The following is a 26,556-nucleotide window of genomic DNA, read 5'->3' on the forward strand; positions in this document are numbered from 1 at the left end:
CCAAATTTGTGTTCCAAGGAACAGTTAATAATGCTTTTGGATGGAAGTTAATAATTTTCCTAAAAGTAAAATTATGTAGTTAAGTAAGATTGGGAAATGCTGGATTACACATTACATTTTTAATGGCTTACTTTTTAGTCTTTTTATTTGGACCAAATTAAGACTCAAGAAAAATTGCAAAAATAATACAGGGAATTCCCATATATACTTCCCATATAAACTCCTTGTAAATGTTTACATCTTACCTTATCATAGTACAGTTATCAAAATGACAAATTAACATTGTTGCAATACAATTGACTAAATTATTGGCCTAACTGAATATCACCAGTTTTACCATTAATATCCCTTTTTTGTTCCAGGATCTTCTCCAAGATCCTGCATTCCATTTAGTTGTTATTTCTCCTAAGCCTCCTCCAATCAGTGGCAGTTCCTGTGGGTAAGATTGGATCAGTATAAACTCATTAAAACTTTCAATGCACATATATGCAAAGATAGAAAAATTTAGATGTGTGTCTGTATGGGTCTTTGAGTTTATACAAATATAATTCCTAGCTCTGTTTACTGAGAGCAATGACAGCTCAGTAGCACTTAGCACAGTTAATGCTCACATCCTGGTTGCTAAACATAATTCTCTAATAAAAACATCCAGGGTTCCTTGGGGTATTGATTGAATCTGGGATGAGAGCAGAGAAGGTAGAAGAGGAGTCTGGAAAAATCTTGTGGTGCCAGAAAGCAAGAAGTTGCTTGGAAGAGTGTGAGAGTTTGTCAAAATGACTCAAGAACTAGCCTGACACAATTCCTAATAAGCTAAGATGGGACAATTTAAGAAACAAAATAAATAACGATAACATTAGATTTTAATCCGTAAACTCAAGTAAGTACACTGATGCAAGTAAGCAATGGAATAAATAAACAGGGAGGAAGGCTAGCTCTTTCTTATCCAAGAATTCCAACTAATAAATGTAGAAGGAAAGGGAGAAACAGGAAATCATCATTAGACTATTGTCGTAGAGGAGATTCTCCAAGGGGTGCTAGTGTTTGTAAGTGAAAGTTTAAGGAGAGCCAGGATCATTGTATGGTCTTAACATGTCTTTCCATGATATTTAATAACTGTGAAAGGAAAAATTATAATTTTATAGTGAAGTAACCTGACAGATACTGTCTTAAGAGACCAAGGGACATCAAGAGACATCTTAATCAAAAGACATCACCAATCAAAAGAGATGTCAACATCATGTAATCCCTGTGATGTGCTAAGAAGTACATGACAAAAAAACAGAAGTACATGACATCATTTCTTTTGTATTCTTCAACATTTTCTGATTATGTGGAAATACTAGACACACCAGTAGTGAGAGCACCCTACAAAATAATTGACCAGTACTCTTCCAGATGTAAGGTGGTGAAAGACAAGGAAAAGCCTGAGGTATTAAATATTTATTTTAAAATATTTTGGTCAATATTTAAATATTTTAAATATTTTATCATTTTGTCCATCACACTTTATTTGAGAGTCAGCTTTATTTGAGAGTGATTTAAATATTTTAAATAGTATTTTGACAGGAGGAATTCTCCAGGCATAATCTTTAAGAAAAAAGTATATCTGGAGAAAACGAACAAGGCCAATGGCAAATAGAGCAATATCTTGTTACATCTTTTTTTAAAATACCACACCCCAATGTGTGGGGCTGGAACCCACCACCCTAAGATCAAGAGCCCCATGCTCTATTGCCTGAGCCAGCCAGAGACCCCTATTTTCTTGTATCTTTCAACCTAAGCAGAACTACAGGGACCTGTGCTAGATGGTGCAGAAGTTGTCATTGTTTCTCTGATTGCAGATGAAATTTAGCCATGAGACTTCCCTTGTCTAGTAGACTCTGACGTCTGGGGGAGTCCCTATTTTAAGCACTGTGATGAAAGAAAAGGAAAATGGAATGTCTTAACCATTTTCAGAAAGAGGAGTGAAACAAGGGAGGGAAGCAAGGACAGAGGTAGAAATGAGAAGAGTTGAAGAGTTTTTCTCCTTTTAATACTGAGCTGGTCACAGAGGGCCCAGGGAATCAGTTGCCATGAGAGAGAAGGAGCACATTCTTTAAACGTAACAGGGATTAGGGGCACCTGCATGGTGTAGTGGTCTAATGCGGGGCTGGCTCTTGGTTTCAGCTCAGGTTATGATGTCCGAATTGTGAGATGGAGCCCCCTGTGGGGCTCTCTGTTCAGTGCTGAGTCTGCTTAAGACTCTCTCTCCCTCTGCTGCTCCCCTCTGCACTTGCATGCTCTCTCTCTCTCTCTCTCTCTCTCTAAAAAGAAGTAACAGATTATAATTACCACCTTGACTGAAAGAAAGGAAAATTAAATAAAAAATGTGGTGGTGATGCAAGCTTAAGTGAATTACCTTTAGTTCTTTTGGAAGTTTCCCATTCCAAAACTGTGACAGAAGATTGCATTTTGTCATGTGGCAGATCTAATCCAGTCACTCTATTCCCATAAGAAGATAAAAGTAAAAATAGAGTGTCCACAAGGATGAGAGGCATTTGGTTTTCCTTTAGAGTAAAATATAATTGTTTTCAGTTCAAATGTTTGATTGCTCCATTTCAAGTAATTGTCACTTGGAGTTTAAATATTGAACTTTATTTGATAAAACCTTCTTAAATCTGAGCCTCTATTTCCAGCAATTGATGGATGCATGCATATGCTTTTCAACACTTTCCCTCAGAGTTGAGAATATTAACAGGCTATTTTTCCCCCACCATACTTCAAATTTCCTTCCCATCCCTGATGGTCACACCATTAGCAAGCTGATAACTTAATGCTCCTCAGACTTCCAGAAAAAAAAAAAAAAAAAGGCCATAGAAAGGGCTTTGACCTATTTCCTTCCCATATCCTTCTTTTTCACTACAAAATGTGAGTTTCTCTGCATCAATAAACTACACAATAATTCTCACTTTTCCTTCTAAAATCTGCCACCTCACATGACCTTGCACCAAAGTGCTTGGATTTTCCTGGCCATTTTATATGCTGGGGTTGCCGTAACAAAGAAACAAAGTAACAAAGAAACTGGGTGGATTAAATAATAGAAATTTAATTTCTCACAATCCTGAAGGTTGGAAGTCCAAAATCAAGGTACTGGCAGGTTTGGTTTCTCCTAAGACCTCTGTCTCAGCTTGTAGATGGCCATCAGCTTGTACATGATCTTTCCTTTGTCTCTCCTGTCTCTTACGAAGACATCAGATTGGAATAGGGCTCACACTAACAACCTTGTTTCAACTTAATCACTTTTTTAAAAAAAAGATTTATTTATTTATTTATTTATTTATTTATTTATTTATTTATTTATTTGAGAGAGCGAGAGAGAGGAAGAGGAGGCGGAAGGGTTGGAGGGAGAGGAAGAGAGAATTCAAGCAAATTCCATGCTGAGCATGGAACCCGATGTGGGGCTCGATTTCACAACCCTGAGATCATGGCCTGAGCTAAAACCAAGAGTCAGATGCTCTCCTCATCTGACTGAGCCACCCAGACAGCTACAACTTAATCACTTTTTAAAAGTCTCTGTCTTTAAATACAGTCACATTCTGCAGTGCTAGGGATAGGACTTCAACATACAATTTTGGGGGGAGAGGATAAAATTCATCCATAACAGCTGTGGAGTTGGGGAACACCACAGATTTTATTGGAAGACTTCTATAAGTTATAATAATTTCCACTATCAAACAGTTCTGCTAGTTCTATGGAAGCCTGTGTCTTTGGCCATGGAAATTGAGAAAGATGGTATTGTCTGTATATCCCAATAGTCCTTTTTCCATTTCTCCCCTGAAAAAACATTTTTGAAAAAGGACTATGAGACTAGAGGTCTGAGTGGAGGTAATCACAAGAGAAGGAAATGATGCACTTCTGAATGTTACTCTTATATTTCTTTTATATAAGTTATGTGCACTGAAACTCTCCATTGAAGTACATTTTATTTGGTGTATCTAAAATCTATTTGAGGGCAGCCCGGATGGCTCAGTGGTTTAGTGCCTGCCTTCGGCCCGGGGCCTGATCCTGGAGACCTGGGATGGAGTCCCACATCGGGCTCCCTGCATGGAGCCTGCTTCTCTCTCTGCCTGTGTCTCTGCCTTTCATGAATAAATAAATACAATTAAATAAATAACATCTATTTGATTATCTGAGAAACGTTTTCCTACGCACACCTGTTGAAAGATCAATAGGAGCAGTATTTTATTAAATATAGTTTGAGAAATCTGGATATTGCTCTCATCTGGCAGTCCTCTGCTTGAAAAGCCTTAAATAGCTCATCATTCATTATCAAATTAGATTCAAATATATCCATTTAATTTAAGGCCCTCTACACTCTAGTCCTAATTTATTTTTACATCCTCATCTCCCATGATTCTCTTATATATATCATCTCCTACAAATAACATGATCCTAAATATACTTTGTGCTTTCCACTTTCTACATCTTTTCATTTCTTCTGGCTTTCTATTTTGCTAAATCAAAAATTCTGTCTCCTTTTGAATATTTTTAAACTCCCCAATTTAATGTGATTTTTTGTTTCTATGAACTTGTATAGAATTTTAATATTTTCTACCAGAGTATGTATTGTGTTTTTTTTTTTTTGAAGGATTTTATTTTAGAAAGAGTGTGTGTGTGTGTGTGTGTGCATGAGTAGGAGGAGGAGCAAAGGGGGAGGGAGAGGAAGAGAGAATCTGAAGCAAACTCCATGCTCAGCTCTGATATAAAGCTCAGTTTCATGACCTCAAGATCATGACCTAAGCTGAAACCAAGAGTCAGATGCTTAACTGGCTAAGCCAACCAGGCACCCTTTTTTTAAAAAATGCATTTATTTTTTCCTGCTTAGTAAGCTGTAATTTCATTCAAGGTAGAAAACATGTTGTGCTCATACCTTCACAGTATGGATGCTCAATAAATATTAGTTAAATAAACAAAGTAAGGAATGCACTAGAGATGATTGCTTGTGGCCCTTGCTCCAAACTAGTTTATAATCCCTGTGCCTTCATCTGCTCTCCCTCATAAGACTCCACTGAAATGATAACAGAGAAATAAAAAATGATAAGCTATCATTAATGAAAAAGAAGGGAAAGACATAAGAGTTTTCAATCAATTTCTGGAAGATAGAAAAAGGAGTGTTTTCTGTTGACACCTCCCTCCCAGGATATTTAGATAGTGATGCAGCAGGACAAAATGGCATCTCCCAGTGAAGCTCTGGGGTGCATGATTTCTAGAACAAGAAATCAAATTTTAATTGACTTTTGGAAAACTGAACAAGTTACCCCTATTCTATTTACCACAGTACCTTTCCCTTATAGTTAAGTTTAGTCAGACATTTACCGGGAAAAATCTGTTTTCCTAAGGAAATTAGAAGAAAATGTCTGAACTATAGGCAGTAGATAGTTTGAAGTTGGGGTTCAGTATTTTATAATTGGGTATTTGGTGGATCCAGATAAAATAGCATGATCCTTGCTCACTGTAAGGTGTAATCTGCCACTTAACAAAACATTTACAGACAAAGGACTCCATACCCCTATACCTCATACTCAGAATTTTAAATATGGCCTTGCCGTTTATTGACTATCGACATACAGCATGAAATGAGGGAAATAAATCCAGCCAGATGGAAACAACTGTCTATTGTCACTGGAATTGTTTTGGATCTATAGAGAAATCAGGAAGGTTGGTCTTATACTCGCTAGTGAAAAAAAAAAGGAAAAAGAAAAAAAAGAAGGAAATAAAGAAAAAAAGGTAATCACATTTTAAAAGAGAATCAGGGATCCCTGGGTGGCACAGCGGTTTGGTGCCTGCCTTTGGCCCAGGGCGCGATCCTGGAGACCCGGGATCGAATCCCATTTCAGGCTCCCGGTGCATGGAGCCTGCTTCTCCCTCCGCCTGTGTCTCTGCCTCTCTCTCTCTCTGTGACTATCATAAATAAATAAAAATTAAAAAAAAAAAAAGAGAATCAAATATATATTTTGAAGCAAGGAGAGCCTCAGTACATGAGAAAGTATTTTAAATATATTTTTGGTAAATAGAGAAGTATAAATAGTTTAGAAGAATATTGAACAATTATAAAAGGATGAAGATGGCTGTTCAAAGGGATAAAATGCTGAGAAAATTTTTTGTTTGTTGAATTTTAAATTTTCAGAATCTTTTTTTTATTTTTTTTTTTTAAAGATTTTATTTATTTATTCATGAGAGACACAGAGAGAAAGAGAGGCAGAGACACAGGCATAGGGAGAAGCAGGCTACATGCAGGGAGCCCAACGTGGGACTCGATCCCAGGTCTCCAGGGTCATGTCCTGGGCTGAAGGCAGCATTAAACCGCTGAGCCACCTGGGCTGCCCCAAATTTTCAGAATCTTTAACTTAAATTCCTGTTAATTATATTTCTGGAGGATTTTATCATCTCAAATAGTAAGAAAAAAGCCATAATAAATAAATACATAAATTTAGAATAGCTTAAAATTAAAATAAATGTTGTACACATACACACTAGAATGCTATTCAGTCATAAGGAAGAATGAAATCTTGCCATTTGCAGCAAGGGTGGACCTTAAGGGCATTATAGGAAGTGGAATAAATCAGACAGAGGAGGGCAAATATCATATGATCTCACTTATTTATGGAATTTCAACAAAATAAAACAAAACAGAAAGCCAAGTTCAAAGAGAACAGATTGGTAGTTGCCATGGTGGGGGCCAAGGGGTGGGCAAAAAGGGTGAAAGGGTCAAAAATGCACACTTACAGTTATAAAATAAATAAGTCCTTGGGATATAATATACAGCATGGCGACTATAGTTAATAATACTTATTGCATGTTTGAAAATTGCTGAGAAAGTAGACCTTAAAAGTCCTCATCCCAAGGGGAAAAAAGTCTATAATTATGTGTGAGGAAGGATGCCAGACTTTTGTGGTAATCATTGTGCAGTCTAGACACATATAAACTTATTATGTTATATATATAAATCTAGTAACATACTATATTATACCTCTCTCTATATATGTATATATCAATTATGCCTCAATAAAAAATTTTCAAAAAAAGTTTTGAAAAATAGTATCATAGAGATCTCGAGAATTTCAGATAAAAGTTCAGTGATAGAATGTGTAAGAAAAAGGATTTGCGGTGGAGGTCAATCCAAGAGAAATAATGTCCGATTTAGTTCCAGATAACATAGAGAAAATGGAATGTAAGAAATTATTACAGAATAAGGGAAATTTAAATCTTTAAACTGACAGGGCCTCTTGCATAAAAAAGTATTACACCTAGATGCATAGCATTGCCAACTTACAAAACAATAATGGAGAAGAAAAATTTCTTAAAGTTTGTGCAAAGGGGGAAAAAATCTCAGTATTGACCAGGATTCTTAAGACCAGAGTATCCATTAAAAAGTTTAATTGTAAAGGGATCTTTGAAGGGATACGGTTAACTTAGAGCAAGAAAGCCTCTATCTAGACTAAACTTGCACAAACAGTTTCTACTCCCAAGCACACAGTTAACCAGATAAAAATCCAAGAACCATACTACCTCTGCAACAAAATAGATGCCACTTGTCTGCCTATTTCCTCATTTAGCTCACTTTCAAAGTAGCTAGTAGATCTGAGCTTGCAAACCTAATAACCAATGACTGAAATTATGCTAGGAGATGTTTTATTTGCCCACCAGCCTCATGTAAATATTTTTTCTTTTGAGAATTGTTTTCTTTGAATTTGCCCTTTTCAGACATATAACGGCCAACTCACCACAAGCCTGAACCACTCCCTGTGGTCTCACATCTGGCCTGATTCATATATTTACTTTATAAACCTTGCTGTGTGGACACTGGAGTTGCAGAACAACTCTAAGAGAGGAATTAAAAATAGCAATATGATTATATGAACAGCCTCTGTGGGGAATCTGTTGTGAGATAATTCTTTCCTCTCATACTTCAGATAATGCCTACTATGATATGTAGTATTAAAGCTTGGTGACACCGCCATTAAGAAATACTCAAAACTACATTAAGACTTGGAAGCTTTTGTGTGTGTCAAAATTTAATATTTGGATGAAATAAAATGACAAAATTAGCACTGAATAGAGTTAAAATAATTATGTTTGGGCCATTAATTCATTTCATAAATAATAGTCACATGCATCCATACAGTGTAAGGCACTGTGTTAGGAGTTGGGGAAATGCAAAACATGAGTGCATTCTGATCACAAAAGACTAATTCTCAAAACAGAGCAGGACACAATGTAAACATGGCTTATATATTGATTTGGGACATATTATAAATTTCACCTAGTAGATTTATTTTATTAGTAAAATACCTTTTGTCTATGGTAAGATTAGCTTGCATACTTTGAGAATAAATCAAATGACAACATGGGGAGACAGTAAATAAACCTCCTAGTTATAAAAAATTTTAAAAGGGCAAAAAAATACTCAAATGATAAAATTTAAATAACAATATAAGCTGCTGTAACTCCTCAATTCCAAAATATTAATATTTATGGTTTATAACTTTCCTGGGAAATTCAAGGTGTTCTAAACTAAAGGTATAAAGTCTGCTTGAGACTCTTTTTCTCTCTCTCCTGCTGCCCCCTCAACCCCAACCCCTGCTCTCTCGCTCTCTCTCAAATAAAATAAATAAATCTTTTTTAAAGGTAGATAAAAATCTTCACAGAATTTTTTGGTGTGATAATTAGGCAGCTTCTTGAATTAAGTGAGCACTTAGGATTATTAGATTGAAGTTTTTGAAAGACTAACTATAAGGATAGTGAATTTTGGCCATCTTCAAGTACATACAAATCAGCCTTTCAGATTTAACATTTCACCTCCATATCATTTCTTCTTGACATGGATTCATTTTCAAAAGAGTGTTCCTTTTTTAATTTTACTATTAATAATGTTTGAAAACTATATGGCAGTTTTCTATTTTCTCCACCTCCACAACAATTTGTCTTATACTGAGAGTGGCAAACAGCTTTCCAGTTCCATCTAGCGGTAGAGAATTGATTAGCATACACTATCTTGAATTGATCTTAGGTCTCAGATTTCTGTTTTGATGTCTGATGACATAAAAAGCTGGGGAAGTTCTGCTGTTCAAGAGTAGGAATGCATAAGCCTCTTCCTAGTAGACTGAGACATCTTAGTTTTGTATTTTATTACTTCTTTTATCCTAGATCTTGAATATTTTTCTTTTTAAATAAAATCCCCATACTTGTATGTCAGTTCTGTCTGCAGACAGGCAAGAATAAATGCTCATCAGAGCTGTGTTAGCTGTTTCTTTTGTGAACTCACCACTTGTAAATTACAGTTGTTTCTAGTGACACAGGCTACAATATGTCAAAATCATTTCTTCGGCCTACAGTGTTAACTGTAGATTCCTGACATTGATAGTAAAGGCAAGATTGTAATACCATTTAAATAATTTGATATTTAAATAATTGTTTGGACCATTATGAATTAATGCAATTTATGTGTGTTTGCAGAAAAGCACCCTGTAAAGAATGTAAAGAACTATGTGCAACCAAGTAGACATTACATTGGGGAAATACAAGTGTATAGATTTAAGTAAAGTGTATTAATTTTAATTAGATTTAAACCTTTGAGTTTTAAGTCTAGTTTTAATCAATATAATGGGGTGATAAATACCTCATCTTCTTTAAAATGGAGTATTATTAAGGAAATTTTATTTTACTTAACATTTCAAGTATAAATCTAAATGACATCCTTTCCGTAAGGCAAAAATTTCCACCCAGATATTTGTAAAGCCTTTTATTACATAGCAAAGAATGGATTTTTATATCAAAGATTCCTTGTGACGAGGTGCTCTTTATTCTCATTGATGTGACAATAATTCAGTTCGATAATAAATATAAGTATATAAAAACAACTAATTTGGTAATCTGTGTCAATTTTGATGAATCTGAAACTGATCATTTACTCTATATTTAACCACGTTATCCAGAATTGAAGGAAAGAAAATGTACTGGCAAAACTAAATACAGTGATTAAAATGGAGAGGTGTTTAAGACAACAAACATGATAGTGTGAAAGAGATAGATTCCTACTAATGATTACATTTTATAACCTTGAAGTTATACATTTTATAACTTAATACCATGCTTACTCTTGAATTTTCCTGTAGTTTGGTGGCATCCTTGTATGCATACAGAAAATATAAAAGTAAAATCAAATTTTATTTTCTAAAAGTTGTTAGTATTTGTCTTCAAAAAACCTCAACATACACCTTTACAAAATATAGGAATCTGTCATTAGAATAAGGTTTTGTGTTTTTGTTTGTTTGTTGTTTATTTATTTTATTTATTTATTTATTTTAGAGCAATATTTATTATTTATTTATTTATTTATTTATTTATTTATTTATTTATTTATTTATTTTAGAGAGTGGAAGAGAGAGAGCAAGTGCTGGGAGGGGTAGAGGGAGAGCCTATCAAGCAGACTCCCTACTCAGCACAGAGCCCAACAGGGGGCTCAGTCTTACCACCAGTGAGATCATGACCTGAGCTGAAACCAAGAATTGGCTGCTCAATGGACTGAGCCACCCAGGGACTCCTTTGTTATTGTTTTTGTTTTTGTTTTTGTTTTTTTTAAATGCAAACTCTATTACTGAGCAAGTAGTTCAGCACATGACTGAACTAGGAAAAGAGTATGTATTATAATACTAATTTCAACTTATTGTATCTGGAACAGGAAATCTTAGTTAAATCCTTTTTTCCCCTTCCTTTGGGAAAATTTGATGTGGGTAAACTTTTGAAAAATAAAATTATGTAAGATCCTTTTATTGTATTCAGAGGTCTGTACTAAAAAATGTTTCTGCAAAGAGTGGACTTACTCATTAATAGTCCTCCTTCTGCTTGGTTGATTGTGTTGAAGCACAGGAGATTGGTATGTGAGTTAATTTGCTTTCTGGCAATAAATACCCATTTTCCTTGAAGGTGTAATCATAGATTAATGAGGAATGTGCAACTTGCATTTAAAAGAAAAATAAAATCTGTTGTCAAAATTGAATTACACACCACCTGGAAGTTAACTGGTAACTAATGATATTTCTAACTTGGGAAAAATAAAAATAAACAGAATAAAACAAACATACTTAAAAAAAACCCAATATTTACTATATTGAGAAGGACTTTTCATGTCCCAGAATTGGTGACTATAACCCAAATTGAGGACAAAGAGGAGTCTAGTATCCCATTGTCTGTTCTCAGAACGTTTCCAAAGAAAAAGAAGATCAGAGAGGGGAATGGATAGAGTAGCACAGTGCTCTTGCACCTACTTCTAGCCAGGTGAGGGGCAGTACAAAGGAATTACCTATTCTTCGTGGAGAATAGGAATTTTTGCAGGAAGTGGGAACTGGCATCTTCTTCCCTGGTTAGATACTTGCTTATGTAGTTTCCTGTGATTATTTGAACATGAGGAAAAAGAAATTAGAGAAAAATGGTAGAGCTAGAATTTAGTCTTCAACTCCACGCATGGGTTTTCCACAGCACAATTGATAGTTTAAAAAGATTTGAGGGCAGCCCAGTTGGCTCAGCGGTTTCGTGCTGCCTTCAGCCCAGGCCATGATCCTGGAGACCCAGGATTGAGTCCCACGTCTGGCTCCCTGCATGGAGCCTGCTTCTCTCTCTGCCTATGTCTCTGCCTCTCTCTCTCTCTCTGTGTCTCTCATGAATAAAAAAAATAAAAAAATAAAAAAAGATTTGAGCTATATTTCTGGTACCTCATCTAAGTGTGTTGGCCACAAGGTAAGGAAACTCAAGAAATTAGACTGTAGGATCTACCATGGGAAATAAGATGAGGGAAAGTGGAAGAGAGTTTCTTGCTTATCATATACGTACCAAGGCTCACCCTACCTACCCATAAAGGGTATTCACGTGTGCCTACAGGACCCCTCCTTCATAGAGGAGGGTGATGGCCAGTTAGAGCAGCAACATCCCAGAGAGAATAAGCCTGAGCTGGTAATATTCAAGTTTCAAATTGGGTGAGACTGTTCTTTTTAATAACTGAACATGATTTGAAAGACATGGGACCTTCTAAGACCTTATTCAAAGCTCTTGAAGACTTTGACTTGGGGTTTGTAATTTATTTACTTGACTAGATTTAGTTTTCCCTTTCTCTTAAGCAATTTTCTATCATCTGTCTACTTCCCTTTTTAAAAAGTTTTTTTTTCTCACTTAGACATTTGTTTATGGTTTAAAATGCAGAAAACAGGGACACCTGGGTGGCTCAGCAGTTTGATGCCTGCCTTTGGCCCAGGACATGATCCTGGTGTCCCAGGATCGAGTCCCATATCGAGCTCCCCATGTGGAGCCTGCTTCTCACTCGCCTAGGTTTCTGCCTTTCTCTCTCTGTGTCTCCCATGAATAAATAAATACAATGTTTACATAAAATGCATAAAATAGCAGACACAAGCTTTGTTTCCTTGTAAGTTACCCATCAAAGTTTTTCCAAGGTTCTAATGACTGTGGTTTTGGGTGCCTGAATTCTACAGCATTTCTTTCTTCAGGGGAATAGACATCTCAAAGAGCTTCTTTCTTTTTCTTTTTTTTTTTTTTTAAGAGCTTCTTTCAGCTATCAAGCATATACTTTTCTTCTGTACTCCATTTATTGTCTTAATAGAATATTTATTTTCATATTCCTATTATTGTTTTCTTTATTCTAATACCTTTATAAACAGCTGGAGCTGTCAATTATTTTGGAAATAAAATAAAGGTGGACATAACCCCATCTAGGAAGGACCGATTACCATTGAGTTTTCAGTGAAAATGGTAGAGCGGTCTAGAAAGGGTATGAAATAAACTAGACTGTATTATTTTACAGGTTAGAGTATACTTTGAGGTTGACAGTAAATGCACAAACCAATTATTTTCCCTAAAACTTCATTTGATTAGTGAGAACACATGTTAAATCTTCATTATATGGCTTTTTGTTATTTTCACTAAGCTTTCCATTCTGCGCTTTTTGTCCCTAATATCTTCTGTGTTTTTACTGCTGCTGAGGTTAAATTTATTTCATGTCCATTAGTGATTGAGGAACTCTGTGTTTTTTTTTTTTTTTTTTTGGTCTAATTCTAATGGCAAATTCATCATAGTGAAAGTAATTGGTTAGACCTAAAAAATGATTTTGGTGAAGGAAACAGGTATTAGATAATTAGGAAAGCTGAACATTTGGTAATTAAGCATGAAGAACATTGTTAGATTATTCTTTGTTCATTTAACCAAACATTTATTAAGCACTTACTCTATGTCAGAATGGATGTCAGGATTTCAAAAATATAGTGGTAAACAAGACATGATCTCTTTCCTCATGTGGCTTATTTCTTGGGGAAGGAAGACATTAAGGAGTAATTAATAGAATTTAGAGTTATAGTATCATGACAAAAGTACAGCACTGCAAAGCTGAGAAAGAAAATGAGTAAGCTGTAGGTGAAAGAATGAGTAGAGTGTAGGAGATGGAACAACATTGTGAAAAGGCCAAGGTATAAGAAAGAGTTTCTTCTTTAGGGTAAATGAAAGAGTGCTCATGGTTGGAGAACCCAAGAGAAAGAAGACAGAAGTAACAAAAGAAATTTGACAGACAGGCACAGCGTAGGTCAGGAGGGCTTTGTAATGATGATAAGAAGGTTCGCCTTTTTAAAATGGAAGAAGGAATTCCTTTAAACATTTTCAACAGGAGAGTGACATGACCTGATTTGAGCTTTTGAAATTCACTCTTACGACAGCACCATTAACTGATTTGTAATGTCCAGTACTGGAGGCAAGAAGGCAGGAAGATGGGTTAGGACTATTTTAAGAGTTAAAAGCTGATGGGAAAAGGGACAAGTGGTGAGTTCCAGAGCCACTTGGATGATGGAATTAAAGAATTCTCTTGCATAAGTTCAGAAGTATCTTTTTATTTATTTAATTGTTTTCCTCTATTCAAAAATAATCTTGGATCAATTCAGCCTAGAAACATAAAGATAAGATGAAGAGAAAATTTAGGTAGTTGAAGACAAATAAAAGGTTTTTTTTTTTACACATCTACAAGCCGTAAAATGCCCTTTTAAAAAAATGAGATATAACTGGCATGTAACATTACATTAGTTTCAGGTGTACAACATAATAATTCTATATATATAGGATTATATCTATCTATATATATATATTTAGAGAGAGAAAGAGAAATGTTCATGACAATAAGCCCATCCATCACCACAAATACTTAATATTTTCTTTCTTGTAAGCAGAACTTTTAAGATTTATTCTCTTAGTAGCTTTCAAAGATATAATAGGGTATTATTAACTGTAGTCACCATGCTATGCATTATATTCCCAAGACTTATTTACTTTACAACTAGAAGCTTGTACTTTTCACCCATTTTCACCCATTTCACCCACTCCTCCACCTCTCACCTCTGGTAACCACTAGTTTTTTCTCCAAATGCATAAGTTCATTTTTTTTTGTTTCTATTTTATTAGATTCTACATATAAATGAGATCATATGGTATTTGTCTTGGTCTGACTTATTTCACTGAGCTAATACCCTCAAGGTCAATCCATGTTGTAACAAATGGCTAATTTTCTACATTTCTCAAATAGTTAACATGAGCTAAAAAGAGAAAATTTTGTGTATTTACAACTAGCTGAACTTAGAGATTCTTGCTTACCTATGAGGGATATTTGAAGAAAGCATAAAGATGTCTCCTGGGATGGAAATATAAAAAAGCATGAGAATAAGCAAATGATTTAAGGAACTCCATCTGAAATGCGAACTTAGATTTATAATTCTCTTGAATAGCTTTTAGTACCCTTGTGTGACAATGATTTGACCCCGTGCTACTTTTTAGATCTCAAAGAAATCATGATGAATTACTGGCACCTTCTCTTACATTTCCAGCACTTTAAAAGGATTCTATCTGCCAAGTATCATCTTGCCAAGTAGCAATGTTGAGCATAACAAAGATTTTATTTTTGTTTTCCAAAGGGAATGTTTTCTCCACCAAGAAAAATCATTCTTAGGAAGTAGTCATTAGGTGTAGCCAGATGAAGTCAATAGTCAGAAATGTTCAGTTTTATTTTTTTATTTCCAAAAACATATTAATATTACAGAAGGAAGAGTAAAGGTTTTAGGAGAGTTAGAGTTCAAGAGGTTGAGTAGACATGTTAAAATTGGCTACAAATGTAATGATGAAGAAGGTATAACAACAAAATAGTGGAAGCTAACATTTACTGAGGGATTACTATGATCCCAACGTCTGCTAAGTGATTTATTTGTATTACTTCATTTTACCTAATCCAGTGAAGCTGGTACTTTTTTTCACAGCTCTTAAATGGTGCAGAATCAGGTGCCTGGTGGCTCAGTGGTTGAGCGTCTGCCTTTGGCTGAGGGCATGATCCTGGGGTCCTGGGATCAAGTTCTGCATCTGGCTCCCTGCAGGGAGCCTGCTTCTCCCTCTGCATGTGTCTCTGCCTCTCTCTGTGTGTCTATCATGAATAAATAAATAAAACCTTTAAAAAAATAAGAGGTACAGAATCACTCAGAAGTTACTTAACAACCCAAGACTGCAGAATTAGGTTTCAGATCAGTAATCACTTCAGGGTCCCAGCTCTTGATTTATTTTTAAGGATTTTATTCATTTATTTTAGGGAGAGGCAGAGGGAGACAATCTCAAGCAGACCTACCACTGAGTGTGCAGCCCAATGAGAGGGCTCAGTCTCATGACCCTGAGATCATGACCTGAATTGAAATCAAGAGTTTGACGTTCAACCGAGTCACAGAGGCATCCCAGGGAGTGGGGTTCGTTCTTCTTGGAGTTAGAACTTAGCACCTCATGACTCAATTAAGAAAGAATGAAGTACAAGTGAAACATGCCTGGAAAATAAATGATTTTTTAAAACTCAATGACTCTTTGAAAATATTAACAAATGTATTGTCTCTAATAATCCTTTAGACCAAACTTAGATTTTTAAAATGGCTTTTTTGAACCCTGAATATAATAGCTATGACTTATGTGCTTTTATCCATTCAGAATCTACATACATTATGATGAAATATTTTGATATTTATATATTCATCATTTTGCTTCTTAAAGTGCATTTCTCTTATTTACAGACTCTATAAGCTTTATTAAAAATTACTATAAAAATGGGAAAGAAGAATTATTGTATATTCACCATACTTTTTTCATAGGTTGACTTTTTTATATATTTCCAAGGCCACTGAGCAGAACATTCTAGAAAATACAATCAATACTTTCTGTGATAAATTTAGATTCTTTTAAAAAATACTTCTGGGATCTCTTTGAAGACCTTTTTTTTTTTTATCATGAAGAGGTATTTTTTCTTAACTGCTACACAATTGGAAGAAAGCCATTGCCATGATGGGGACAGAAATTAAGAGTATATTTCCTGTGAAATCAAATTGATAAGTTGACATGTAGACATTTAAAGTTATAAATACAAAGGAAAATCAGTTACCTGCTGGGGCCAAAGAGGTATCATAAATGAGATGCAGTGGGCAATACTGAGACTATAAGACAAGTGTAATATAGAGGATGTGCATGACAAGATATACATAAACAGAAATTAAAATGAAATGATATATCTTGATTCATAGGATAAATGCTTTCATTACCTGGATTATGGAAAACCACTTTCTAAGAATCTACCATCTTTCAAGCTTATATATTGTGTTATTTTCAAAAATTCTGTAGTGATTCTTTGTATTTGTAAACAATATCATCATTTAGAGCAGCACACTTACTTCTTTGAATTGTGCTTAGCAATTCTTCCTGTAGGGAAACTTCAGATTATGTATGAAAACTGATTTTTTTAACCACATTCACCATATTTTTCTCTTTGTGTGTGTGTATGTGTGTGTGCTTTTGTTGCAGAGAAGGTCAGCAATCGCCAGAACAGTGGCAGAAGATGTATGGTAGATGCTCTGGCAATGAAGTATACCACATTGTTTTGGAAGAAAGTACATTTTTTGCTGAATACGAAGGAAAGAGTTTTACATATGCCTCTTTCCATGCGCACAAAAAGTATGTTTCTGCTTCCAGAGTGGACTTACTAAAAAAATTAATCATACCTTTTAAACACAGTTTTCTAAGATACAGCCCATATTGGTGCTCACGAGTTGCAAGTATTCTGGAATTTTTAACATAATTATTGAGACATTTGAACTCAGCTTCTGTATGGTCTCTACAAGTTAAGATTGTTAGATATATAAAGTATCAGATATATAAGTATCAGAGTATTGACTTTAGTAACTTTTACGTTATCTTTAAAATATTTTAATGCATTAGGAATTCACAAATACATGAAATATTAAGTGAATATTCCTTAGACATTTAATTCTAAAGTGCTGATTAAATATGGAGACAAAGTCATAATAACATTTATAAAAATATAGACATTTAATAAACCTTGCTTTGTCCAAAGAAATAAGTTAAAAGGTAAATAATAGTACCTTCTAATTCAAACATGGAACATATTATTTTTCCTTTTTGAGAAAATTTATTTACTGAAGAAACAAAAATGCATGTTTATAATGAAAGTAACATATTATCAGTATTATAAATATACATATAACATTTTAAGGTTTGTATAAATCTAGTATGTTACACTACATACTAGTGAAAGTAACATATCAGTATTATAAATATACATATAACATTTTAAGGTTTGTGTAAATCTAGTATGTTACACTAATCTAATATTTAATATATTCCACTTTCTCAATATGATTCTATCCATACATGTACTTTTGATATTTAAAACTATTTTTAAGCTAGATTTATTTGTGTAACTATAAAACATATTGAAATAAAAACATTTGGGACATTTTGTGTTTGGAGCATAACCTGAAAAAGTATAAAAGAACATTTTTTTTAAAAGATTTTATTTATTTATTCATGAGAGACACACACACACAGAGGCAGAGACATAGGCAGAGGGAGAAGCAGACTCCCTTTGGGAGCCCAATGCAGGACTTGATCTCAGGACACCGGGATCATGCCCTGGGCTGAAGGCAGACACTCAGCCACAGAGCCACCCATGTGACCCAAAAGAAAATCTTAATATATGTTACATCTAGTGGTTGATATTTCTCCCAATTAAGCTGTGCACCTACTCAGACTATTAATTTTTTTTCTAAAATTCAGAGTAAACCAAATATGGTAGAAATAGAACTAAAAGAAATTTAAGGACCCTGTTTTTTTTTTTTTCTCATGTGTGACCTTGGGTAATTTCCTCTTTTAGGCCATGGCTTCTATACATTTTTGACTAATGTAATACTGTTTCATGTATTTTGACCATGTAAAGATATACATTTATAGGTAGACTCAATACACACATGTAAAATTTATAAAAAAAATTCTTACTCTTACTAATAATACACACTCTGATGTTTTTCATTGTCTGTTTCTATTTATTTTTAAAAGTATACACACACACACACACGTCATAATCAACTGAATTGATTTCACAACATACTAAGGACAATTTCTTTTCCTGGAAAAATAGGAAAGTCTTGAGAGTCCTTTTTTTTTTTGTCTTGAGAGTATTGAGTCTTGAACTTGCAGGATCTTTTCAAGCTTCATTTTAAAAAAATTACTTTTAAAGAGTTTATTTATTTATTTATTCATGAGACACACAGAGAGAGGCAGAGACATAGGTAGAGGGAAAAGCAAGCACACTGCAGGGAGCCTGATACCGGACTCCATCCCAGGACCCTAGAATCATGACCTGACCCAAAGGCAGATGCTCAATCACTGAGCCACCGAGGCATTCCTCTTTTCAAGTTTTAAAAAGCTCTGATTTGGGGTTTTAATTTTTTCTGCTTATTATTAACTTACTAATTTTCTTACATATGTAAACTTAAAAACAAACAAAAAACCCAAGAGCTTTGCTGAATTACAATTCTTAAACTTTTCATTTATTTTTTAAATTAAGGTTTGGAGTCTGCTTGATTGGTGTTCGGAGGGAGGATAATAAAAACATTTTGCTGAACCCAGGTCCTCGATATATTATGAATGCTACAGATATATGTTTTTATATTAATATTACCAAAGAAGAGAATTCAGCATTTAAAAACCAAGACCAGCAGAAGAAAAGCAATGTATCAAGGTCATTTTATCATGGACCTTCTCGATTACCTGTACATAGCATAATTGCCAGCATGGGTAAGTATAAATAAATATGAAAATATCATATTTCTTTTTTTAAAATGCATAATAAGTAACCTTCAATGTTTGTTAAAATTTCAAAGTCAAATTTCAAAACTAATTTGTGTGTATTTAAACTTGATGTAACTAAGTATACAGAACAAAGGTTGTTAGCTGTTAAACTGGTAAGAAATTAACGTAATTAAAAATTATCAAAAACTGTTTCATCTTTCTGATTAGGATATAAGCACCTAACACTTCTATTTTTCTTTTGTAAATTATCAATAGAAACTATTTCAAATATTCTCCATTTTTTACAAAACTCTTCTTCCATCCTGTATCTCAGTCTCACCATTGAACCTGGCTTTTATGACACAGAAGTAAAAAAAAAAAAAAAAGAAGAAGAAATGGATCCAGACAAATAAGAATTTCCTTTAAATGTGCTACCACACTACCTTTAAACCTACCAACATTCAGTTTTAGACACAAGGAAAATACATTCTTTTAACTTGTAATATTTTTTTAAAAGACATTTATTTATTTATTTTAGAGAGAGAGCAAGTGAGTAGGGGAGGGGCAGAAGGAGAGGGTGGTGGAAAGAATCTCAAGCAGACTCCACGTTGAGAGCAGAGCCTGACACAGGGCTTGATCACTCGACCTTGAGATCATGACCTGAGCCAAAACCAAGAGTTGGACGCTGAACTAACTGAGCCACCCAAGTGCCCCAACTTATATTATTTTAAACTTCACTTGCACAATGGAGCCATCTCTTTTACCTGCTCTGGGACCTCACTTTTTACTTTAATTCATCCTTATTTTCTAACTTTTTTTTTTTTTTCAAAATCATTGCCTCATTTCTCCTTCCCTCCCTCATCTCTCTCTTTATGTCTCTGTGAATTTCTTTCTTCATAACTCTATACATGCTCTCTCTCTTTCTCTCTCTCTCTTTCACACACACACACACACACACACACACACACACACACACACTCGGAACTCTTGGCTTGACATCTTCACAGGTAAATTCCTTGAAGGAGCTGTCTTTAGTTGCTGGCTTGAAATCTTACTGTCCCCTTATGCCTCTACCTGATTTAGTCTGAAATCTCCAGTCATTATATCAGTACTCTGGCAAAGCCACCAGTTTATTTGTCATGAAATCCAGTGGACAGCCTCACAACAGAGGGCAGTGTTAACCATCTTCTGCTCCCATAGGTTGACCTTCCCTCCAAAAAAGTGATGATTCTCTTATATAGATCCTTAACTTAAATTCCTCTTCACAACAATATAGTAGTTGTTTCTGTCTGGATGCCTCATAGGAAAAACCAATACAGCACATTCAAACTGAACTAATCTTTCTGCCCTTTTTCAAAATCATTTCCTCTTTCATTTTTTTGGCTAAAAAATAGATGACACATTTTAATTTGTAAAGTCACAATTCTGACTTTTCACTCTTCCTCTCCTCTCATACATATTTTATTTATTTATTCATGAGAGACACAGAGAGAGAGAGAGGCAGAAACATAGGCAGAGGGAGAAGCAGGCTCCATGCGGAGAGCCCAATATGGGCCTTGATCCCGGGATTCCAGGATCACGCCCTGAGCCGAAGGCAGATGCCCAAGTGCTGAGCTACCCAGGCGTCCCATCACCTACTTCTGTTAAATCATATCATTGAGTAGCTCCAAAATCATTCCCTTCTTTCTGTCCATTGTCTGTATGATCATGGTCCGAGAATCCACCATCCTTCCCCTCAACTGCAGGATCATCCTCCCAAGCTTCTCTCCATGCTTTCAGGCTGTCCTGCACTCTTCTCCACCTTGCAACCAGAGTAATAATTTCACATAATTTTGATAGTGTCATTCTCTTACATAGATCATTTGCCTTACTGGGATACCTGGGTTGCTCAGTTGATTAAGTGTCCAACTCTTTATTTCAGCTCACGTCATGATCTTAGAATTGTGAGATTGAGCCCCATGTCAGGTTCCATGCTCAGCAAGGAGTCTGCTTAATATTCTCTTCCTCTCTTTCTGCCCAATCTCCTACCCCCATGTGTGTTAATCTCTCTTTGTCTCTAAAATAAATAAATCCATAAAAAAGGAAATCATTTGAAATGTTTCTTACTATCCTAGGGGGAAAAATCTAAATGTTATAATATTACATGGCTTATGATTTGTATGACCAAAATTTCTTGTTTGTATGAGGCAATCCCAGTTGTCCCAGGATAGTCCAGGTTATATACATTGTCCTGATGTCATTATTGAAGACTATCCTGACTTTCACGAGTATCCTAGTTTAGAAGATAAATCTCACATTTAAGTTTTTTTTATTGTTTAATAATTCCACTTTAATTTTCTAGTTCTGTATTTTACTATCTCTTCAATTGCACTCCTAAATCCCAATCATACTAAATTCCTTACAACCTTCACTAATGGTTTTTCACCACTGGACTTTAACACATGAGGTTTCCTCCAACAGGTTCTACTCCCCAGGCCCCAACTTTGCCTAGGTAACTACTTCTAATCCTTTGTATCTCAGCCTCAGTATTATTCTTTATGAAGCACATTTCACGGCCCTGCTTGGACTAAGTTAGGTAACCCTGTTTGTCATTGACAAAGCTTATTATTTTTCTTCTATAGTAGTCCTAACTCATTTTTTCCCATTATTAACAATTATTAGTGGAGTACCTAATATGTGCTGGAAACTCGTATTTGTGATAAATTAGTGAACAAATAGTTAAAGGATCCCTAGCTCACAGAGCTTATGTTCTATCACAGGGAAGACTGGAAATAAACAACACATAAAAGAATAAGGAGATAATTTAGTGTATTAGAAGGTGATAAGTAATAAAAAAAAAGGAAAACAGCTAGTAAAAAATGGTATATGAATTCTGGAGAGACTGGATTTTTAATTGAGGTGGTTAGCAAGCCTCATTGAAAAATGATATTTGAGAAAATACCTGAAGGATATGAAGGAAGTAGCCCTGTGGATGTCTGGAGGAAGAACATTCCTGACAGATAATAGCTACTACAAAGGCTTTATGGGAAGCTTGACTGGGTGCTTCGGGAACAGTAAGAAGGTTCTTGTGACTCAAACACAGTGAGCAATGATAGGTTATAGGAGATGAGGCGGAAGAAGTAAAACAAGACAGATTGTGTTGGGGCTTTTAAACTCAAAATAAGGATTCTTGTTTCTACTCTGAATGAAAGGGAATTCGTTGCATGTTTTAAGCAGAGCAATGGCATGATCTTGCCTATGCTAAACTATGTTTCAATACAATTACTTTGGCTGCTATTGAGATCCTTGGTTTGCCCCAAGGATCAGAGTATTTTCAGGTGGAAGTGATGAGAAGGAGAAAATTCTGGGTGTACTTTGAAGGTAGAGTAACCAGGATTCACTGATGATTGGAAGTAAACTAGGAAAAAAAGAGAAGTGTGGAGCAATCCAAGTTTTTTTGTTTTAAGCAACTAGAAAAAGGGAATAGCCATCCATTGAGGTGGGGAAGGCTTGGCGGTGGGGGTGGGGAAGGCTTGGCGGTGGGGGTGCAGGTTTGATGGGAAATGGTTAAAAAGTTCAGTCTGGGATGCACTGAACTTCAAATGTTTGTTAGATATTGACAGGAAGATGTCAAACAGGAAGTCAAACAGAAACATATCAAAGTTTCGGTCAAACAGAAACATATCAAAGCCTAGAGTTTAGGAAAGAGATATACATTGAAAAATTATATTTGGGGTTACTGAACTTAGTATTGGATTTAAAGCTATGAGACTGAATGAGATCATTGATGGAATGAGTATGGATGGAAAAGGGATTAAGACAAAGGACTAAATTCTGCAGGATATCAATATTAAATATCAGGGAGATGAGAAGAAACCAGCAAAAAGAGACCAAGAAGGAGCCAATGGCAAGGTAGTAGGAAAATCTGGTGAGTGTGGTGTCCTAGAATCCAAATGAATCAAGTGTATCAAGATAATGGAGTGATCAGCTATGTCTCCTGCCACTCATAGTTTAAATAACATGAGAATTGAAAACTGGCAACTGAATGTAACAAAACAGTGACCACTGCTCTTTCATTGACTTGGTCATAGAAAATGGCAGATCAGAGCGGTTTATGACAGAATGGTGATAGACCAATTAGAGACATCATGTCTGATGTCTCTCAAAAAGCCTTGTTGCAAAGGGATGCAAAGAAAGGACTTCGTAACCATGGTGGATGTACAAGGAAGTGAGAAGGGTATACAAGTAATGTACAAGGAAGTGAGAGGGGGAAGGCAATTGGGAATATATTTAAGAGAATGAATATAATGATGGGCCTCACCTTTAGGTAAGGAAGTACAAAGACATCTTTAGCTGAGGGAAACAGAAAAGGTAGTAGATTTACAGATTATAATTTCAGTGGGAACTAAAAAAGGAGAGAGTTGGAAGGAGAAGAGGCAAGTGTATGTTTCAGAGAAGGAGATGACAAATAGAGCTTACATGGAATAAATAGTAACTATTACATGTAAGGTATGACGGTGAGAGTGAATGGCTAAAGAATGGTGGAATAAAAGCCCGTTAGTGAAAGAAAGGACAAGGAACTAAGTCTGGAGCATCAGAAGTATCATCTACAGGTATAATGAAATAATACTTCTACATGTAGAAAGAAATTGTCAAGACTAAGGACAAACATTGTACTGAAAGGACTAATGCAGTAGCTAAACTATCCAGGCATATTCATTTCCATTGATGCAGGTAATAGGTAGTTAAAGAATTGAATTTAAACAGGGTTTGCTTGTGCCAAGAATGTAAGGGAGCAAAAATGTGTCAAGGGAGCCAAGAGTATATGCAAGCAAATAATCATAATGCTTAAATATGGAGCTTAAGATGGGTAAGAAGACAGAACATGAAGGGAATGAGCGAGACAATTCAAACTTGATATCATAACTAGAATTGAAGTTCCAGAAGAGTGCAACTTTAGTTGAAGTTGAGACACAGAGAATGCCCTGAAAAGATAGGAAATAGTGGTGGTCAGATGATGAATGTGTGAAAGTCAATGCAGTAAGGCTATTATTGGTTATAATGAGGTCTAAAACGTGACTGCAGAAGTGTGGGGCCTCAGGTGAGAACAATTTCCTTAGTGAATTTGAGGAAGTGAGATCTTGGGTGTGGAAAGGATTACTTATCTGTATTTTTAACACACTGGATGAGGCAGGAAGAGTGTTATGAGTTGAATTGTGGCCATGAAAATTCATATGTTGAAATCCAACCCCCAGTACCTCAGAATGTGACCTTTTTGAGCTGAGGTCTTTTACAGAAGGGATCGAGTTAAAATGAGGTCATTAAGGCGGGCTCTAACCCACTGTGACTGGTGCCCTAATAAGAAGAGGGAATTAGAACACAGAGATACATTGGAGAAAGACAATGAAAGGAGATACAGGCAGAAGATGGCCATCTGCCAGTCAAAGAGTGAGGCCTGGAACAGACCCTTTCCTCATAGCCCTCAGAAGAAACCAATTCTGCCAAACCTGGATTTTAGACTTCCAGCCTTCAAGACCTTGAGGCAATAAATTTCTGTCATTTAAGCCACTTGGTCTGTGGTACTTTCTTATGACAGTCCTGACAAGTTAATGCAAAAATAGTATTGGAGAAACTGACTAGAAGCATTAAGAAATAAGTAGAATGACATAGGATTAGTCACCAAACAAAGCAGTAAAAGATAGTGGTGATAGAACTTGAAGATTTGGGCTACAAAGCTGGGATTTCAGAAAGGATAAAACGAAAAGGGTCTGAAAAAGTCAATGACAACACTGAAGGTATTTACCCAACTCCAAACCACCTTTCTAAAGGTTGAGGGGAAGATGTCAGGGAAGAGTCAATTTTTGTTACAGAAAGAAAATGTTTAAAAGAAAGCTTGTTTTTGTAATTGTAACTGTTTTTTGAATTGTGTCTTCCCTGCTAGATTTTTCTCATGATCATATCCCCCATGTCCATCTTGGGCCCAGGTATCCATGTTGGCAAAATAATTGGAAAGTCATCATTTTTCCCTGTGTTGGGCAGAAAAAATGATAAAAAGGTAGTTCGGGGTGATTTGGAGTCATATATATTTGGGGAGTGGAGTTAAAAAATCACAATTCTTTGGGAGGAAGTAGGAAGGGATTTAATTCCTAAGACAAGAAGAAGGATTAACTTCATATAAATGGAAGTGTTTCCGTTTCCTTCTAAGCAGAAATAAAGGGACAAAAATTTGGTAAAACTCTCATGTTTGTTTGAAGTTAGGGAATTAAAGGATTTCTTCTGTGATAAATTCTGTTTTTTCTCTGAACTCAGCAATGCGGTCATCTGCAGAGGGTAAATGTTATACAGGTGAATTTTAACTTAAAACCTTAGGATGTAAATCATATATGGTTTTTCTTTATTTTTGTAAATGAGATTTGTAAAATTTAATTTTTAATCAATTCTATACACCTACTTAATGGAAAATTTAATCTTATTTTCTCTAAGGATCCTCATTCACCTCTCCCATAAAGATAGAATAAATTTTACCTTTCCTCTGGTATTGGAACTGCTGAATGCTGGTCCCTACATCTTTTTCTCATAAAGAGCAGTTCTAGGCATGTTCACATATGCCCGTCACATGAAGGCTTTCCTACCGACCACTGACATTCCAGGCTTCCCTTCCCTCTAATCTGAATTTTGTGTACAGGTCTCTGAAACTTGACCCCCAAAATTTATTCCCGTTTTGAGGAGTACTCAGATATTCTCACCAGACTTGTGCTACCTACTCTCATCCTCAAAAACATTTCCTGTTTTTCCCTCCTCTGTGGGGACTTGTAATTGCCTCAGAAGTTTTAGAAGTCAGTTGCCAACCTCTCTTTCCATGGTACTAGGAAAGAGATGCTAAAATCCATTAGTTTTATTCCCCCTCCAAAAACTTCTGCTCTAACAGTAGAGGAGGTGGCAGCGTCAGAGAGTGAAGAATATTTTAATGGGTTTTTCAAATGAGACAAAGTGAGGTCTAAGGGCTTTTAGAGGGATGACCAGGTGTCATTGAGTGTAAATGAAGTGAGTGATGGTGAAATATGATGACTCTCATGGGTTAGATTGTATTTTCTTCAAAAGGGGAGAGACATCAACTTTCCATAAATTGATGTTTAAATTAATTTTGAAATTCCAATAAAAAAACTCCAAAGGAATTTATTTCTTCTATTTAGTATTGACTACTCCTAAGTGTTCGAAAACCTTAAGCTATTTAGGTTTGCTGTTGCTACTGATTTAAGGTATTTTCACGGTTTGTGAACTCATTATTGTTTTTCCAGTCAAAAATCAAATATTGTGACTAAAGAATTGCCTTCTCTACCACCTGGTGAAAATCCTTCCTCCTCCTCCTCACTGTTCTTTATCATATTC

General features: G+C 35.4%; 1 protein-coding gene across 17 annotated transcripts in view; it reads left to right on the top strand.

The window, feature by feature from the left end:
- KCNT2 (potassium sodium-activated channel subfamily T member 2) overlaps positions 1–26,556 on the top strand; it is a 374,048-nt gene that overhangs the window by 243,784 nt on the left and 103,708 nt on the right. For all 17 annotated transcript variants that reach the window (XR_012001790.1, XM_072759479.1, XM_072759480.1 and 14 more), the window contains 2 exons: positions 16,903–17,052; positions 18,965–19,194. Coding sequence is in view for 16 of the 17 variants with exons in the window: in XM_072759479.1 (XP_072615580.1) it covers positions 16,903–17,052; positions 18,965–19,194 (380 nt within the window). In the remaining variant the exon portion in view is untranslated. The remainder of the gene's footprint in view (positions 1–16,902; positions 17,053–18,964; positions 19,195–26,556) is intronic.

This window comes from Vulpes vulpes, chromosome 5 (genome assembly GCF_048418805.1).
Source record: "Vulpes vulpes isolate BD-2025 chromosome 5, VulVul3, whole genome shotgun sequence".
Taxonomy (NCBI): domain Eukaryota; kingdom Metazoa; phylum Chordata; class Mammalia; order Carnivora; family Canidae; genus Vulpes; species Vulpes vulpes.